This window comes from Ruditapes philippinarum, unplaced genomic scaffold, assembly GCF_026571515.1.
Source record: "Ruditapes philippinarum isolate M1 unplaced genomic scaffold, ASM2657151v2 ctg1306_1_1_1_1, whole genome shotgun sequence".
In the NCBI taxonomy this organism is placed as follows: domain Eukaryota; kingdom Metazoa; phylum Mollusca; class Bivalvia; order Venerida; family Veneridae; genus Ruditapes; species Ruditapes philippinarum.
In genome coordinates, this window is record NW_026862496.1 from 197,236 (window position 1) to 218,373 (window position 21,138).

Here is a 21,138-nt window from a genome sequence, read left to right on the forward strand (position 1 = left end):
GTCTGACAATACATTTATGCAGTCTGACAATACATGTATGCAGTCTGACAATACATGTATGCAGTCTGACAATACATGTATGCAGTCTGACAATACATGTATGCAGTCTGACAATACATGTATGCAGTCTGACAACACATGTATGCAGTCTGACAACACATGTATGCAGTCTGACAACACATGTATGCAGTCTGACAATACATGTATGCAGTCTGACAACACATGTATGCAGTCTGACAACACATGTATGCAGTCTGACAATACATGTATGCAGTCTGACTATGCAGTCTGACAATACATGTATGCAGTCTGACAACACATGTATGCAGTCTGACAACACATGTATGCAGCCTGACAATACATGTATTCAGTCTGACAACACATGTATTCAGTCTGACAATACATGTATGCAGTCTGACAATACATGTATGCAATCTGACAATGAAGGCATCTTTCTAGCCTTAACTCAATGTATATCTATAGCACCATCAAAACTTCACTTCAAATCAGGTGTGCCATTTGTGATGATCTTGCTGTAATTCTTTCTAATTCTTAGAAAATACAAGGTAGGTGTTTTTCTGATGATTTAGATCAATACAATCAAATATTTTCCAAACTGAAAACCATGTTCAACATTTCTTCTATTATATCACATGAACCAGTATTTATTTTCTCAACTCACTAAAATATATTTTTAACAGTGGGCATCTTGATAAAAATATTCCATTTTATACATCAAAGTCCTTTTACCTTTTAAGTTTGATAAAAAACTATGTGTATTACTTATCTAGTGTCAAAGATTTAATACAAAATACATGTGTGCTATTTTCATTCAGTTCTGCAGATGTGTGCATAGTGCTACAGGTGCGCCCCATATTTTAACAGTATGTTAAGCGTTTGCTTTGAAACAATTTCAAAATATATTAGAAAAGTAGTAACTGTTGACAGTCACTTACATTTAACATATCTGATCAAAAAGCAAAGAACTCTATAGTAAACTGTTGTACATGAAAGGTTAAAATGTCTAGCTATCAATATATATGTTTAAGCACAAAAAGATCTGACACTTTGTTTTGTGTTAATTTCTTATGTCTCATTCCTACCAGAATGCATATGGGACAAGTGTTAGTTTACAAAGAGCCATATTTAATGAATCTTGAAAATTGGGACTAACCAAACTTTACATAAGGGGTCCTGACCGAGCACACTGCGGTTAAATAGCTCGTCTATTATTTTATCGAATAGTCACTAAAAATACAGCTTTCAGAATTATGCCCCTTGTCAAACTATGGTGCTTAGCCTTGTCATGATAAGCAAGAATCCAAGTTTAATATTGATACTTTTAAAATTGTTGCATAATGGGCTACATTAAAGTTTTTGCGCAACCATAATGCAGCTATCATAATAGCTCAACTTTTTCTCCGACACAGACAAGCTAAAAAAATCATTTACTCATGGTTATAGCTAAAGCCCATGGTGACCTTGACCTTTGACTTACTGACATTAAAATCAATGCGGTCATGGGCAAAAACTATACCACATTTCACAAACTCGGCCTTATTAAAGTATGGTGCCTGTTTTTTAAGTAGGGGCATAAGATTACTACTTTTGGTAAGCAATAGGTAGTTTATTAAGAATTATACCCTGTATGCAGGATAGTATAAGCTACTAATACAGTTAACAAGGGGAAAATATCCATGCCAATAAGAAAGCAGGAAAATTTCTTTGTAAAAGTGCAATTAAAATATTTATGACCATCCCTAGCTTTAGGCTCCTACATAGACACACATAAACATGAAATAAGTCCAGACATGACAAAAATATTGATTGATGTAAAATATTTGAGCTGGTGAAAATATGAAGAGATATAAACAACATGTTCAGATATACTTGTTATAAGTACTCCAATATCAGTTTTTGTGTGCATTTCTTATCTTAAATATGGCTTACACAGCTGATCAATGTGTTTCAAACAGATCAAATAAATAATAAAATTAGGATTGTGAATACTTTGCAAAATTAACCATTTGAAAGAACTGTTTAGAAGTTTGATGATACATGTATTGATGTATGACTCACTAGATTACGATCATAAAATTATTGTACATCATCATACCAAATTTTTATTCTCAGTTAAAAAAAAAACCAACAATATTTACAATGTTGCAATTGTCCAGACGAAAAATATATGTAATGAGAAAAGTAAACTTTTCTGTTTACTTAACTAATTTACAGAACAAGCTGAACACTAAACATGTATGTGTGAATTTGAGTTAATGTTTTATTGGTTTTAGAAACCTGCCTTTCAGAGTATCAAACTGTTTACTCTAAGCCCCTTACAATAGATATACCCATTCTGGCTGTTTTAACAACTAAATAATTCAGAATCAAGTCCAAGTTCAACAATTTTTTCACTGGGGATTTTTTTTTTAACAACACATTATGGGAAAAATTAGGATCTCTAGTGATTGAGGAGGAACCCTTCTACAGGATGAAAACACAGATATTCCTTCAACTTTCAACCCTACATTTCATTTTGTTTCAGCTTAAACAACCAAAACATTTCCAGTACTGTCAGTCACATCTAAGGTGTTATTCTTTTTTCCCTAATCTTTACATAAACCAAAAATATACCAACTACATTGTGCATGTATTAAATGTACACCTCCCTAAAATAGTTTCTTTTGTCTTCTTAGTTTCACCATGATACATTAAACATACTTAATGTATGAATCATGCACTGTGTACAGAAAACCACACAATAATTACACTATTACATGACAAGCTTTGTTAAATACAGGTGCAATATCATTTAATTCCTAATAGGTGATAAAAAAAGAAATAATTGCCCCTTTCACATTTTCAAATTTCTTTGGCCTTTTCTCTCAATAACACAAACATGCACTCTCTCAATTGTATATATTACATTAAATGTTTGATCTAACATCATACAAAGTAGAATGTACTGCATGTTACTGGGTCTGTGACTTGAATCAATTTAAATCTAATTTCCTCAGAAAGTTGTATAAAGCTTATAGCTAATTATCTATCTTTTGTAGATTTCTTCTGCTGCAGATACAGTTTTGTCAGACTGTGCATTTATCTTTTATCAATGTAACTATATATAAATTTTTTGTTCTGGTACAGATCATTTTACATTGAATTTTGGGATATAAAGATCATTTTACATTGCATTTATTTATTGTGCTCTTATAAATGCACATAAAAAGCCACTTTTTAAAGGTACTTCGGCTCCTGGGATAAGATGGGAAAACTACATTTGTCAAGATCAGGCAATGTTACTTTCTTGCTTTCCTTCTTGTCTGAAACTGAAACCTGAACAAGATTTTAAAAGTCCCAGGGTTTAGTTTTATAAAATACTTTTCAGATTTCAGAAGCACTTGCATGTACTAACAGTTCTTTAATCTTAACACAACACCCCTTTTCTCTATGATTTGGGAGTGCTTTAAGATCATACCTGTAATGACTGTGTAGCAGCAGCTGGACAATTTAAGCATTTGATGAAAATTGATGATGCTTAAAATCTTAATATGTAGCACTTTAATTGGGATTTTTAATATAGATATAGTAGTAAAAACTTAAAACTTACCCAAAGTTCATAGTACCACGATGCTCTAGTTCTTGTCTGAAAATAGAAAAATAAATCTTTATAAACACTGCCTACATAAAAACTATAAAACTATGGAAATACAGACAACAGTTTCCCTATAATGTTATAGTTCTCCTGTCTGTTGAATTCCATGAATTATTCAGTCTACAACAGACAGTATTCTTGTCTTTCAATACAAATTACTTGCACATACTGTCAGTCCCTCTCTTAAAGAGAATTTTTCCTTAGATCAAAAAACCTAATACTTCATCAGATAGATATCAAATAAACACTACAATACATGTACAATCATTCTTATGAGGAAACAAAAAGATATATACCTTTTCCCTTCTCTCTTAAATCACCAAGTTCTGACAAACATAAAACATACAGTAAAGAACTAGAAAATACAAAAATAGTCCCATTTGCTATAAATGACAAAACTTAAAATCCTCCTGATATTTCCAACAATTAAAGTTCTGTAAAATTTTCTGTTATGTTTTATATAATATCACTATATCACAATAAAGCAAGAATTAAGACAAAAACAGTGCAATTATGAGTAGAATGTTACGGTAAACACTATGAGGTTTCTGGGCTATGGTATACTTGTGAGCTAATTATTAGATAATCTGGGGTCTCACAAACATTTATTGCCCCGCTCCAGTTGCAAGGAGGCCTGCAGGAATGCAGGGAAAAAAAGAAAAAAAGAATAAAGTATGTTAAATACATCATCATAATAACTAAGCCACCCTTCACAGATGTTCAACTTTTCATTTGCTAAGTATTTTTGTATTTTTCCCCATGAAAAACATCTGCTTTCGTAAGCTTTTTTCCAACCCAGTTGCAAATGAGTTCATTCTTTCCGCACAATCAATCCATTAAAAACAAGTTTTAACATATTTTTTGCTAAGCATCTTTAATGACTTAGATCTGGTAAAGCTCATATCCAGTAAATGAACACCCCCCTGTTACCTGACATTTGTAAATCTACAGAATTACCTGCAGTTTGTACAGATATATGCAGTCAATAACTTATGCAGTCTCTAAGTAACATGTCACTTTATGTGTTTCCTATCTATTTTTATAATATCAGTGTTTAACAATATAATATGATCAACACCACTTTTATACCTGACTTTGTTTCCTGTTAAAAATAAATAAATAAACAAGATTGCATTTGAGAAAAATGCTATGCCACCACATTAATACAACACTAAATAGTAGTGTAGGAACAGATTTTCTTTGTTTCTATACAATTTTGAAGATTGTCATAATGCATAGATCCCTGACCTATCTAATTCTTATTATCAGATTAGTGGTTAAATCTGTTGTTAACTCAATAAAAGATCAGAGTAGGAATATATCAATGCACTTGAGTCTAGTGAATTTGGTGGTGAAGGTCATATTTCACACAGCCTAAATTTCATGACTACATCAAAGGACAACATAGTAAGACACTTTGTCAAAATCTAGGTCAGCTGAAATCAAAGTTCACTTAACATCTTAATCTGTACACATGGTTCAAATTTCATAGCTGTACATCAAAGGACAAGGAAGTAGGTCACATCATCAAAATCTAGTTCACCTGATATCAAAGTTCAGTTTTACAACTAAAACTGTGCACATGGTCAAAATTGCATTGCTGTACATCAAAGGACAAGAAAGTAGGTCACTGTCCCCTTGGGCAAGGCAAAATTTTGGACCCAAGGGTTTAATTCAAAACAATCTTGATACAGGTCCACCAAACAACATTTCAAGTCAAATATCTAAGCTGTAGCTTTCTCCTATTCAGAAAAGATTTGTTTTATTTTCTGTTTTTACTATGTGAACATAATGAGAATCACTGCCCCTGGGCAGGGCCAATTTTAACACTAGGGGCATAATTAAAACAACTTTAGTAGAGAACCCATAGAATATATTATAGAGCAAACATCAAAGCTCTATGCCTTGTACCTTCAGACAAAAATATTTCTTTTTTTTTTACTATATGTACATAGTGAAAATCAATGACTCCTGGGGGTGGGGCCAATTTTGACCCCAGGGCTATAATGTGTACAATCTTGCTAGAGGTTCACTACATAATGTTTCATGCAAAATATCTTAACTCTAGCCTTTGTAAATTTAGAGAAGATGATTTTTTAAGTTTTTACTATATACATATAAGGAAAACCTATGGCCCATGGGGCGGGGCTAATTTTGACACAAGAGGCAAAATTTGACAAAACTTTGGTAGAGTACCTATAGATGATATCATTTAACAAATATTCAAGCTCTAAGCCTTGTACCTTTATGTATATATTGAAAATCAATGACCCTGGGGCAGGGGCAATTTTGACCCCAGGGCTATAATTTGAACAATCTCGCTAGAAGTTCACTTCACAATGTTTCATGCAAAATATCTAACCTCTAGCATTTGCTAGAAGAAATTTTTTTACTATAAAGTTTTTACTATATACATATAAGGAAAACCCATAACCCCCGGGGCAGGGCCGATTTTGACCCCAGGGCTATAATTTGAACAATCTGAGTAGAGGTCTACCAGACAATGCCTTATGCAAAATATCTAAGCTCTAGGCCTTTTGGGTCTTTACAAGAAGGTATTTTAAGTTTTTACTATATGTACATATAGTGAAAATCAATGACCCCCGGGGCCGGGGTGATTTTGACCCCAGGGCTATAATTTGAACAATCTTGGTAAGGGTCTATCAGACAATGCCTTATGCAAAATATCTAAGCTCTAGGCCTTTTGGGTCTTTACAAGAAGTTATTTTAAGTTTTTACTATATATGTACATATAGTGAAAATCAATGACCCCCGGTGCTGGGCCGATTTTGACCCCAGGGTTATAATTTGAATAATCTTGGTAGAGGTCTACCAGGCAATGCCTTATGCAAAATATCTAAGCTCTAAGCCTTTTGGGTCTTTACAAGAAGATTTTTTAAATTTATTCTTATAATTCCTTTTGGTTGCCATGGCAACCAGATTTCTGCATGGAATGAAATTCTTTGAACAACTTTGGAAGCCCTTCACCCAAGGATCAATCCTGCCAAGTTTGGTTAAAATTGGACAAGTGGTTTTTCACAAGAAGATTTTTTAAGTTCACTATATAATCTATATAACACACACACACACAAACAAACACACACACAGGTGAATTGCTATATGCCACCGCATCGCAGATGCTGCGGTGGCATAAAAACCTTATTTTAATCATTGGAAGATATTCATAGGTGCCGGTCTCGATTTAGGTTTTTTCCCTTTCAATATAGTAAATATGGAACCAAAATACCCAAAACATAACTTCTTGTCGAGAACATGTCACATAAACTTAACTGTAGAATAATAATACAGTTAAAACAGAATCAAAGGAATTCAAAAATAGTTTTTAATTTAAGAATCCTTAAAAGAAGTACTGATTTAAAACACCAGTACTCTGTAGACAACTTATCTCATTTTCTTGAATTAAAAGACATTTTAACCATTATTCTTGTTCCATATAAGACATCAGCAATATACTATGATGTAGCAAAATATAGGTAATAAGAGAAATCTAAATGATAAAGCATTATAGAAATTGAAATTATTTCCTCTGTAATTGTGAAGAATTGCAAACTACATAATAATTTTCAACAAATAACTTGTGAATAATTTGCTATTCAATGTTATTTTCCACAAGAAGATTTGACCAATTTGAATGAAAAGTAGCGAGAAAATAGATCCACAATTAGATTTCAAAACCCTATATTTTACTGGTATAATTGTCAAATAGGTCTATGCCTTTCGTGAGAAACTTCTTTCAATAGATTTATAGATCTTTCGCCTATTATAAGACAATTTTATGCTGTTTCAAATTTACGACTTCCCTTTTCACATGAAATTAAGATATATTTTGGATAGTATTTGTTTTCGTTTCAAATATTGATTTTAGAATAAGTTTACAATGCATATAAGACAGCTGCATTAGCATCATTGAAACATGCCTGTTGGTAACTGCTGTATTATTAAGGATGAATATTCTAAATTTAAAATCATTTGCTTTGCTTCTGGTAGACAGGTGCATTCTTATGGAAGAAAAATAGTCCTTCAGAATGCCGAGTTGAGCCAATAGGACCACAAACATAACAGCAACATGTCCAGTTGTTGTGTGCTGCATTCTGATAAAAGTTAAACACAACTGTGCAATAAAATTTACAATGGCACATAAATGAATTTGGAAGGTCAAAGTGCAAATCCTGCCTTATAAGCCCAGTGGAAGGGCAGTGTGATTGCCTTGAAAGCACTTAGAATACAGGTGATGCACTGTGCACAGGCACAGACAATAGCTAATAAATGCAATACAATGCCATGGAAGATTCAAAGCATTGTTTTAGTCGAAAATATTAAGTTGGCTGTTCAGTTTTGATAATTGAGATTAAAATCTTGTACATTATTCTATAAAAAGATCAATTCCATATTTAAACAAGGTAACTCCATTACACAAATTCAATAGGAAACAAACTACAAAAATATTGGCAGTTTAGATATGTAATACCTGTATACCAGGAAGAATAAGGCCAGATAGGAATTCAATATTAAAAATCACTAATATACAATAATAATCATGTTAGGACCATGTTTGTATTCTGTTCATTCATTAATACAGCAATGTTGACCTGGCTGGGACAGGCCAGTAAAGTGTAATTAACACATTAAATGATCAATCTTTTGTCCACTTAAGTTGTGCACTTTCCCCTACATTGATCTCAGGTTATTGATGGAACATGACACTTGGGAAAGCATTTAACAAACAACAAATGTGTTAACTTCTCTATTAAATGGCACACAGTCTGTACAACAGCTAGATTATTGTTGTTGTTCATGATGTTGTTATATCATGTAGAATGTGTTGCTCCAAAAAGCCATAACAAAGAATACACTGTTTGCAAAAGCAGTTGAGCATTTTAAAACAGTTTAGATAATGTTTCATGATGCTTTGTTAATTGTTTTTCCTATTTATATGTACAACTGTTGCTTGTACATCTAATTTCCTAAAATTCATGAAAGAAATGAAATGAAATATTCTGCATATTCATAAAGTGTAAACAAACATTTGCCTCTATTTGCACTTTGAATGCATAAGAAATCAGAGTAAAACAGATGGTTGAAAGACTTGTAGGTGCCAGGTAATAAATCATATCTTGTTTCATTGTGCACTGAATAACAAAGAAATGTAATAGTTCCCATGGTTAAGTAAGAAAATTGTTCAGAAAATCAGATGTTTTAAGACCTTCACTTAGCAGGTAAAATATTCTGATTTTTCGTTATTACATCATGAGAAGAAACCATTATGTTTTCTTAGATTTTCAATGTCTTGTATCATCTCTTCACAGTGACTGCAATATTGAGTGCAAGGTTTTCTTACTTTAATAAGAGACACAAGTCTATGTTACCCATTTTTCTTAAAATTATTACAACAAGCCTTGGTATAAATGAGGAAAAGTTTTTAACAAAAAACTAATTAAATACAGGAGGAAATTCTCACTGGTTAAGTAATTAACCAAATTGTGTTTGCATTTTGCACATGTTATAACTTCCTACTACAGGAAGCAATATTTAAACTATTAAATTTGTGCCATCTTGAACAAGCAATGTTTTGCAAAAACTTCAAATATCACTAGCTTCCAATATCAGTTCAGTAAAACAAATGTCTTAAGAAAGAAACAGTCAGCATTTCATCTGAAGATTTAAATTGCAAAAATTCTTCAAACTTTTCATAAGTTACCAAATTACTATGAAAAATTGTGATGTACAAACTCAAAAGGTCTGCCATTGAGGTAATAAAACTTTATTCTGGGTTTTGTCTCAAATCTCAGGATTTTCATTGGTCATGACAGTATCAATTCTATGATAGTTTCTGTCAGTAATCAAATATCTGAGACTTGAGTTGGTGCTTGGAGAATTTCTTTATAACCTCGGGGCCTGGCCTTTGGTATGTAAGAGGAATTGTCTTGAGATGAGTTCCAACTACAGCAATCATTTCTTACAAAAGGTTTTACTCAATATCAAATGTTCAGAACAGTGTGTAGTTTTAAGATGTTGACATCAAGTATAAGACTGTCAAAGGTTAATAAAAATTAAGCCTGAAGAATTGATAATTTACACCCCTGTTTAGCATTAAAAATCCATTAATTTCCTTCCTGAAGAACAATCATTTCAAATTTAATTAAAAAACAGTATGAGGACATAAAAACTGTTACACTGAGTGTTAGCTATATATCATGCGTATAGTGTTGTATAATTATATTGTATATTATAAAATGATTATCAAGTGTGTAAATTGCCGGTCTCACTCTAATGATTATATAGCTACAAAATCTTTGCCTGGACCATTAAATAATACAAAGACCAGATCATGAATTTTGATCTGATTTTATCTAATGGTGTAAGCTTTATTCATACAGTAATTACAACTGATAAACTGTCAACCTCAGACATTTTGTCCTACCATTCAAACAAAAACAAGCATGTAAACATTTGAACATCATGACTGCTGTATTTCATGCCGCAGCACACACATGAAAACTGACACTTTATCATGCATTCAGTATAAATTAATGGTTTGCAGCAAGTGTTCAACAACTGAACTAAAATGAACTTATAGTGTACTGAAAATATTATATTATTTATATCACAGGTAAAACAAAAGATTATAAGTTTATGTAGTAAATGTTTTGGTTGGCATAATGCTTTACTATAACCTCGCCTGATAATCATTTCTTCTCTGATAAAAAAAGATTTAGAGCATTGCTCAAATAGCTTAATTTGTAGGGCGATGGTCTTTTAATCAGAGACTGAGGCGACTCATGACTGATTCCAAGACAGTGCCCTACGAAATCCTTCCTACGAAATACTTCCTATGGTCATTCTCACTGTACAGCTGCCCTGACATGTACACAAGTAACTAGCAGTTCTTTAAGAAAGTGAAGGAATCTGGTACTGCTTTGCAGCTTGCCAATGGCCTAAATTGTGCTCTGTCTTGCTGCCATGATCCAGGGTAAACTTCTACCACAAAAATCACCAACTCCAACCAGTCAGGCTAATCTTAACATCCATGCAGTACTGTAACTTGACTATATTCCTTATCAGCTTTATTTTAACATTTTGATTTTTTTAAATATACAATGGACTGTTCTGATAGCTCATAATAAATACAAATCAAGTAGGCTAAATGGTAACAGCAAATATGTCTCTTTGATTACAATGCTTTTGGAACCTAAGTCCCAGTTAAAAAAGTTCAGCAAAACTGGACACGACCGACCGTTGAATCACAGTTTTTTCTATATATATCCAATGTGGATTAAATCTCTATTCTAAACTGGTCTTTCAAACTTGACCATTGAAAGGAAAAGCTGTTTAGTTTTTGACTGGCGTACAAGGTCAATTACTTTTAAAGTTTGAGGAGAATGTACTATCACAAGTTGTAGATGAATACTTGTCAATCTATGCTGATAAACTTGGTAAGCAAACAAAAATGTGTGGCTAACATTACCCTGTAACTTCAGGTTAATGGATTTTTATACCCCAGACAGGTAATATACTCTACATATAAAACAATGTAGACAAAAGAAAAATTTGCACAACATCAGACAAAGGAAGAATATTTTCTTTCAAATATATATGTTTATATATTATTCATAAAAAGTTTCAGGTCTTACATATGCTAAAAACAACCTCTTTGCTGTTTATAAAGGAAAATGCTTAAAACAAAACTATTAAAAAAAGAAAATGATCCTGTATTGTGAAATTTTGAATCATTAATACGCATTGTTCTTAAGCATCAATGGAAAGGTTTTCTAGCATAATAAATATCTTTGCCATAAAGACTGTAATTATGTTATTATAACCATTATACAGTGTATATTTCACAATGTTATGATCTCACTTACTTTCAATGTTATTACCCTAATATATATCTATACATTTACACCCTTTCAATAATATATCATAAACCATATTTCAAGTTACTTGGTGCATGAGATGTGTTTTACAAAATGTCAAGTCACATTATGTTGTTGTTTTTCTGGCTTAACATATATGATTATCATTACATAAAACCACATGTAGCGCAGCCACTCTCAATTCATTTTGACTTGCTGCAGGTTAATAGCTCTGTTAGTGATTTTAATAGACAAATATGCAATATATCAACTTATGTACACTGTATACTGGTACATTCAAAAGTAATTTACATAATACATTACTTTACTGAAACCACTTTGTATATAATATTCATACTTTGAAAATGTCACAAATCCTTCCTGACTAAAATATAAACAATCCTCACCATATTTTCCCTCCTAATTCCAATACACTGATCTTAGAAATGACTCTTTAATTATTTTCATACACAATATATCATAATGAATATTTTCCCTCCTAATTCCAATACACTGATCTTAGAAATGACTCTTTAATTATTTTCATACACAATATATCATAATGAAAAAGAAATTTTTCACTCAGGCACTAAAGCAAAAATAATGGCATTCTAAACTCCAGGCTCAATGTAAACACTGCAGGGTGAAATACTCCTACCGCTGGAGTATAAAAACCTTTCACATTCCGATGTCACTGGTACACATATTCTACAAACACGGAGTGATAACGAAATTCAAAACATTACAATCCTAAATCCTGCTCTCTATTCTTATTCAGAATTTCTATGCACTTCACAAAAATACCAATATCTTTACTGTATAAATAGAAATCAATACAAAACTTGGCCAAGTTTTATACACTGGCAAGTTTATCTTTTTGTTCTGTCAAATAAATGTCAAATTAATGATCACATGACTTCAGGGTCATGAGGTCACTAAGTCACATGATCATAAGGTGCAGAAACAATCAGATCTTCAATAACAAACTATTGTTCAAATTACATATAGTTAATTAACTTCAACATTTGTCTTTTCTAAGAAAGTGGATCATTATATTTTATGTACATGTTGATCCATATACTTCCATGTTAATTTATTTTTTTAAGATCACTAATTGACAAACTATAAGAGGTAACAAATTATATATGACATTGATGACTATTTACCTCAACAACCATCAGGTCAAATACAGGTGTTACAACTATATAATTCACAGATACATGGTTTAAAATACAGCAGTAATCAGCACTTTGACAGACATAAATGACAACTTTAATCTAATTTAATAGCTACAATTAACACTTACATTTATAGCTGTCATAAAGTGTAATAAGGAAAAGTTTATTTGTTTTTTTTCTTTGACCAAGTGTGTTACATTTATACTGTCAGATAAGTCATACGGCAACTTCCAGCTTAACGGAACAGATGAAAATTTGTTTCAAAACTGTGTTGGCCATATAGCAACTTTTCAGCTTTATGGTGGAGGAAGACCTTCAGTGAAGCTCTGAGCATTTTTCGAGCACCTGTGCACAACCAACAACTTCCATAAAAAATCCAAAGACGCTAGCCCAGCCCGAACCTACAGCGGTAAAAGGCAAGTGGTTTGAAGCCAACAACCATAAACACTTGGCAAAGAATGCCGCACCAACTAGTATTGAAACCTAAATTGAAAAGCCATTTCTATAATGCAACAACTAAAATTTTATATTGTCTTTCAGCCTTCCCAACAAACTGAGTTTATAAACAACATATTTGAACCTTTTTAATAATACATGTATATGTAATAGTTATTTGGTAAAAACCAGTCAGACCAAGCTGCTTGAGAACAATTTGAGCCTTCATATAGGTAAAGGTAACTTATAAAGTATAATGTACATGAAGAGTGAGTTAAAATGCTATACATTGAATCCATTCAAGTTTCAAATTGCAAATAGCCCATCATAGCCGGGGATAAAATGATACAAATTACACCAATGTTCATTGTGTTGACTGTTACCTGAACAGAAGATCTGATGAGGTAGACAAGTAGAACAAGCCTCTATCAGCCATACAGGGAGGGCATTCACCAAACATACGCATTATTTCAACATAATTATCATCAACAATGACGGAGGGATTTTCTACAGTATCAGATACATGAGAAGTTATTACTAGCTGCTGGCAAATTATATTATAATATTAGATTATAAATCTATTCTTTATTTTACCACAAACAATGCTCTAGGCTGGAGCAACATTCTCATATTGTTATGTTCAGTATCGATCATCACAAAATTATTTTGTGTAACACAAATGTATTTATTTGGAGTGGCTAATTTCTGAACTCCTGGTCGGAGTGAGATTCATCTCATTTTTAAAATGTGAATTTTGTAAATTAAAACGATAAGACTGAATATATTTTAGCTTATTACAGTTTAATACGAAAGTTTTCAGACATGACCAAAGATATTCTTTAGCAATGGGGCAAGTATTTTATTATTTTATACAAGTAAAATACAAGTCTAAACTTTGTAAAGATAAAAAATTCTAAGGTAGAAGGCCAAAGTATTTGTTTGACCACTTTGAAAAACAACAACAACAAAAACACAGCTATAATTACAATAACAAAGAAGAAAACACCCAGTAATAGATAAAATCATGCAAGCACCCACAATTGTTGCACATCTTTTAAAACATAAAATAGACACCGCAATTGCACTTGGAAAGCATGATTTAAAGCCACATTGTTTCTTTGTACCAAAAACAGATAACGAAATGGAATGACCAAAATATGTCACCAATCTGTATGCTGCATCTGCAGATATAAATGCACAAAAAAATGATTAATTAACTAATATCAGACAATATATGACACATACGGTAAGTTCTACATGTTCAAGTATTCCCTAAACAGTGATGTCTACATCAACACAACATCAAGTCTCAAGTTTCCCTCTTGGGTAAAGGATATTTCCCTTACAAAACATGTGATTAAAATTGAATGCATACAATTCAATGAAAATGAAACTCTTCCAATATCTTAAATAAATTTGCAATGACGAAGCCTTTCCTTACTGATAAAAACAGTGAGTAATATGTAACTTAAATTTGTTTAAGCACTTCAAACTTTACTCTAGGTATCAATCGTTAAATGTGTTTGTATCAAAATGCATAATAAATGGCTGTAAAGGGGATGCACCATTGCTTCTTAAATGCTTTATCGATAAGAGAAAAATCTTTAGTCATACAATTAACAGAGATATGTAGGTCAACACAAATCCTGAATTCATAACGATAATCATCAACCTACCATTATGGTAAACTGTCGTAATTAATTCCAATATTAAATAAATCCCATATTTCACTGTTTCAATACCTTTGAAAGTAGTCCAATGTTTGAACACTGATAGCTTTATTACACAAAAAATCGTTGTAAATTACGCTCAAGAATGTTTCGAAAAATGCAAAATGTCAAACGTTGTGTTTATAGCCTGACGTTCCCCTCGTCTGCAATGACAAGTCTACTCGAGTATGACCGAATCTAAAAATACCTTCAGTACATACACCAAAACATTGCATAGCCGTGTATCTACCTTTTACCTTAAACCCGTCTTTGTAAATATTGAACATTTCATTACTATCAAAGCCGATCAAATATATTCAAACATGTATACATAATTTATAAATAATCCGTGTTTGGACAAAAATCCTTTTGAAAATGGCCTTGCATGCTGTTTGAAGTAAGAGTCGCTTAACATGCAACTGGGACTTGTTTGATGTGACACTGACATTATACGACGTGTGACACCTAAAGTGCAAGGAGACGGCAATTATGATTCTGCATTTGGCCTTAAGGCAATTTCTTACAATTAAAAGCCCAAGAGACTCAAATCTGTTTCGGACAGAATATCTGAGAGAAATCAATTGACTAAGAAAGCAGATTTAATAGACATTGAGCCAGAATATGTCAGTACAGCAACTTAGAAAGCAGATTTAATAGACATTGAGCCAGAATATGTCAGTACAGCAACTTAATATTTATCATGCATGAAAACAGTTATATCCTAGAAGAAAGGCCTCCAATTAAGTTTTCTTGACATTACAAGAATGGTAATATTTTTTCAATATTTGTGTACCATTTGATGTAGGTCTGGACCAATAACTAAATGCGAGCAACTATTTCAGATCATTTGCTTAAGAATCATTATTATTTATATGCAAAATGACTCAAAAATGAAATGCTTTTCACTCTGACTAATAATGACATTAATCATTTATTTAAGATTTATTATTAAATTTTAAAACTGGATGTTACAGTATATTGCATTATTGTTTGCATAATTCATAATTCTGTTTTAAATATGTATGTTTTAGGCTTTCAGTACTAATTTTTTAAACAAGGCTTATTGTACAGATATTTTTTCAGAAGTTTAATTGTTTTATACTTAATTACATGTAAGGCATAAACAAATTCTTCAGTGATTTTACTTATTACTTATCAATATATCTTAAAATAACTTATGATATCCAATTAACACCAGGCATATTTTCAATTATTGACAGAAGGCCAGACCGGATAGAATGTCAATCAAAATTCCTTAGATTAAATGAGCCATCGTGTCAACCCTCGTTCATAATTCACACATTCTACCAAAACACGCACTGGACAGCTCGAAATTTGACAATTATAGTAAACTTGTGTGGTCAGAATACCAATAAGCCAGTATTGTGAATTTTAATATATTACTTTTATCAAACTTTTATATACGTTAAACAAATAAAACATTATAATATCTATGACACATCATGTCACCATTTGTTGAAAATATGCAGTGACCTAATCAAAGGAGTGTCAAATAAACTCTAGTTTATATTATGACAGTAAAAATGTCAAAATAACATGGCTTTAAGTACCTACTAAAACTTCAACTTTATTTAAATTTATAAAAACAAAAGTTTATGAATGAATGAATTATATAAGATATTTTTATACATACCGGTAGATTAAAGATTTGTAACATAATTTTTTGGACTGTTAAGGTCAATGTGTTGACTTTCCAGCTTTAACTGGGATGAGGTTAACTCGAGACACCAGTTTAATGTACAAATTGGAAACCCTTGTAGAACCTACAACTTTCTGCATTCTACATTTAGTATGAGTTATCTTTAAAAAAAATTATATTGTCTTCGGCAATATGCAAACCTAAAAGTGAAAGGCAAGTCTGTGAACTGATTTACATGTTCTATGGTGATCTTCACACTTTAGGCCTGATCATAATTTAGCAAAATTTTAAAAGTTAAGATGTATCACACTAAATGTGTCTGGTAAAACCACACAAGTTAATGTAAGTGTTAATAGCTCGAGCATAAAGCATTATAAAATATATTTTAAGTCATTTTATGTGTATTGATAAACCACAGAAGCTGTTTCTTTGTGCCATTCATGCATCAGTTGTAACAATTTTACATGCATTAAAACAGCAAGCAATCTTGCAACAAGTGCTTCCAGATTTTATACCAGTACTAAACCACCAGATCCCTGCATGGATCAACCTTTCAACTTAGAATTAACGGAAAACTTAGTGTAACACTTATTGCCTCACACCATATAACCTTGACAAATGCCTGCCGTACCTAAAGGATTAGGTTCAATATCATTTCATAATAAATATAACCTATTCTCCTTATAAGGCAAATCCCTTAATTTAACATGGAGGATATTACAAGAAGGTTAAGAAAACTGATTAAAACAATTAACCTTTAGTCTGCTGACGACAAAAGAGTCTACCCGTGCAACCAATGCAGACTAAGATCAGCCTGCACAGCCATGCCATCTGATCTGTGCTGTCTGCTATTCTTAGCCAGTACTTATTTTGAAAGTTTCCTCAACAATGTTGAATGGTTATGTCTAGATTGGTCCATTCAATATATTAAGCATGGTACAGGTGAAGAAACCTTTATAATGTAATAAATACAAATAATCTACTCTACATCACAAAAACTGTCTAACTAAATCACACAGGGAAGGATTAATGTCAAAGCAACCAGCACACAGCACATTATAACAGACATGTATACATATTTTCTACAGAAAATTTCATTATGACCTTTACACATAACACTCCTATAAATATGTGAGACTAAAATTAATATATATCACATACAACAACATTACAGCAGTATCACTTTACTTTCACTCAACAATGCTTTAACAACCTGTTCCAAAAGAACACCTTGAATGAAATATAGCAAGAAAATGTGGCATGACAATGAATTGACGAAAATCATTGTTGTCAATAATATATGAATTTTTTCTTTAAGAACATGAAAATGCTATAAAGAATCTTGTAGAAGTGTATACAGTTGTTCGAAGAATGGTTAAGCATAATAAGAAATGTAAAATATGTATGTTGGCTATGATAACAGTAAGCTTAAAGATTGTCATGCAATATAAATGAAAATTACCAAATTGCCATGCTTTATATGCATTATTATTTATGTTAATGAAATCAAACAAAATGTAAACTGAGTTGCATTTTGATATATTTCAATGTGCAAAAAAGATGAATGTGAAATTTAACCCTTACCCTGCTAGAGAACCTAAAAAGTGACAAGCCTTTAATTGCCACCAGTAAAGAGCCAGGCCATACAGGAGGACTTGTGGCTATATACATTTTTCACTTTTAAATTTTCATCTTAGTAACCCAAAAATTGATAATAAACATTTCCATCAATGAAAGCTAGTCAAGTTTAGCTTTATCAAATGTAGCAGGTTAAGGGTTTATAATAATGTAAGGAACTGCCGGCATCCTTCAATGATGGTCATCTTGCCATCACTCTGAAATACAATCATGTGTTAATGTTAGGCACACAAAGCATGCTCAAGCACAGGGAGTATGTTGTTAATAATGGTTATATGTCTCGCTCTGAATAAATACTCACAAGCACGAGTCCATGAGCCCGTGCGACTCGTCTCCGTAACGTAACGAGTCGTCCTGGGGCCCTCCCCATTGAAACGTGTCATCTGTACTACTAATACTATTCATACTTTCGGTCTCTGAACCTATTCTATACTGTAATGGAATAAGAAAGAGGCGTGGTGATTAACAGTGAAACTGCTGGCGTGAATGATGAATGAATAATAAAGAAGCAAAAGATAAGAAAATATGGAAAAGCCACAAAACCAGGAACAGTGCATGATGATGGTATTATGTCTTTAAACATGATTCTAAACTTGAGTAGAGCAACATCACAATGCTTGTAAAGAAATGTCTATATGGGTAATGATGTACATCACTTTTTTCTTACTCTCTACTTGTCTTACCGATTTTATGTTTATCAAGATGTTCTTAACAATTATGCTCTATTATATTTTAAAGATCTTTGGGGAAAAAAACATCTGTGAATACAAAAATGTATTATATCCATAGATATAACTAGAAAGGAAAGAAAAAAATACTGCTACATGTTTGTATTCAGAACTCTTGCCAAAAAACCATGTATTCAAACAGAGCTATAATTATTTTCCCATTTCATTAAATCAGGAATTCTCCATGGGGTATTATTATATATATTAGACCCAAATATTATAAGACATTCAACATAATTACAAAACAGACATGCTCAAATTCGATTTATTATTGTGAAAAAAAGCAACCAACAACAAACATACAAAATACAACATGCAATAATATTCTGAATAGTTTTTCCTTGTGATTTAATAGATCTTTAAAGACTGTTTCAACATTATGACTTCTAGAATGTATTTTCGTAGTTTTCTCTGATACAATCAAGGAAGAAAGGTGCATGTAGTAAAACAAAAAGTTAAATATATAGAAAACAGCTGCTCAATATTGGAGGGGATATATTTTACAGGTGTGTTAACAATAAAATTCAGTGAAGCACCTGCTGACAGTAGATAATTAAATTGACATATAAAATCTGTTTGGTTTATTGTTTTCCTACCAAACTCTAATATAATGTTTCACTTTTTATCAATAAAAAATCTATAGTCTTGAAGATGACAAAAACAAACAAATAACCTTATCCCACTTTGCATGTATGGAAACCTATTTTCAATTTGTATTTTTTTGCTCACAAAGTATATAATTACAGGCAGGCAAATTAAGAAGGCTGGCTAGGCTATGTACATGTGATACAGAGCTGAATCATCATTGTCAATAAGACTTAAGTATTAAAGTGTCATTGATTTTAATTGCCTTTGATATTACATTTAAACTATTATGATGAAAAAAATACTGCTCTATTGGAAGGGAGATAATTCAAGCAAGAGTTATGAAACTTGATCAGACATGACTGTGAGGTCCAGAGGACACCTTCAATCAATGGTTATGGAGACAGATTATTTACTCAAAACCTGAACACTTAATTATTAGTTCATATTCACATTACATTATTCAGGTCTTATGCAGTTTCAATCAAATGCATTCAGTGGGTAATGAGATGCTGGAAATGACGACAATTCAAAGATATGTTGATATATTATAAATTTGTCGACAACATAAAATCATTTTTAAAACAATCATGCTGTTTTCATTTGACAACATAATCATTATTGTTATAGGAAAACAATTGTTCAAATACATGCAATAAATTACAACCAAATTCCAACAAAATCATGCTATGTTAAACTTTCTTATGTTACCATGACCATGCATTTTTTCATATTCACCAAAATACCCAAACACTGTTAATGTTGTGTTGATTTATCATTTACCCATACATGCAATATTAAAATATTTTCTAGTTAATTTACAGATGAAATTTGTTCACAGCAAATTTACCTCATTATAAGGTTTCTCTTTCATCGAGGACTCTGTGTAAAATGACTCCTTAAAAACACCACAATGACAGGTACTGTATTTAAAGTGAATGACTCAAAATCTAATTGTGGTCTATAACCTCTATATACAATAATCTTATTCTGTAAGCAGTGTGACCTGAGGTTTCAACTTTACTTATTCACCCCGGCTTAAGATTTTGAAATTATTCAAAAGACGTGAAGATTTAGTTTTTTTTCTCTAAGACACAGTAACAAACTTAACAGAAAAAAATCTCTTTCAGATAATCTTATACTCAGAACAAGCAATTATAAAAAGTTTTTTTCATAAAAAGTACTAATTCTTTGAGCTCCGATGTGATTTGTTTTCAAAAGCGATATAAAGTAATTTTACTTGGGCAGCAAATGATGTTTTATATAGGAGGGCTAGTATCAGACTACACCTTCCAGACTCACAGTTGTAGAATAGACCCGTCATTATCAGAATTAAGATTTCAAAGGTTAAATCATTTTCTACAAAGATCCCTATCAATTCATCAATGGACACGAATATTAAATGTTATTCACCAATAGAGTCACTCAATAGATCATCCTTATACATTATGTAAATAATCTTGCAGCAGCACTACAAAATTTTAATGAACATTACTTTGATTCAAGGTTTTACTTTATATACTCATACACACAAATCTTTGTAACAGCAATTATTTGTAACAAAAGCATTTAAGAAAACATACAAGCTTAACTAAAAATATTTTCATGTAGGCATACCTGTTTACATGCTATAGTCCATGTAATAATTCCGATATATATTTATATGTTAAATGAGT

General features: G+C 31.8%; 1 protein-coding gene across 6 annotated transcripts in view; it reads right to left on the reverse strand.

Annotated features, from left to right (window-relative positions):
• LOC132719293 (splicing regulator ARVCF-like) overlaps positions 1–20,351 on the reverse strand; it is a 38,127-nt gene extending 17,776 nt beyond the window's left edge. For 3 of the 6 annotated variants that reach the window (XM_060703059.1, XM_060703057.1, XM_060703056.1), the window contains exons 1-3: positions 20,313–20,351; positions 18,451–18,581; positions 3,611–3,646 (exon numbers count right to left, since the gene is read on the reverse strand). In XM_060703059.1, coding sequence (XP_060559042.1) covers positions 3,611–3,646; positions 18,451–18,581; positions 20,313–20,336 — 191 coding nt within the window. In that variant the 5' untranslated portion in view covers positions 20,337–20,351. Of the gene's footprint in view, positions 1–3,610; positions 3,647–11,936; positions 11,960–14,818; positions 15,027–18,450; positions 18,582–20,312 lie in introns of those variants that run through there. The other 3 variants (XM_060703058.1, XM_060703060.1, XM_060703061.1) reach the window with 3 other exon arrangements.
• Positions 20,352–21,138: the final 787 nt, after the last annotated feature.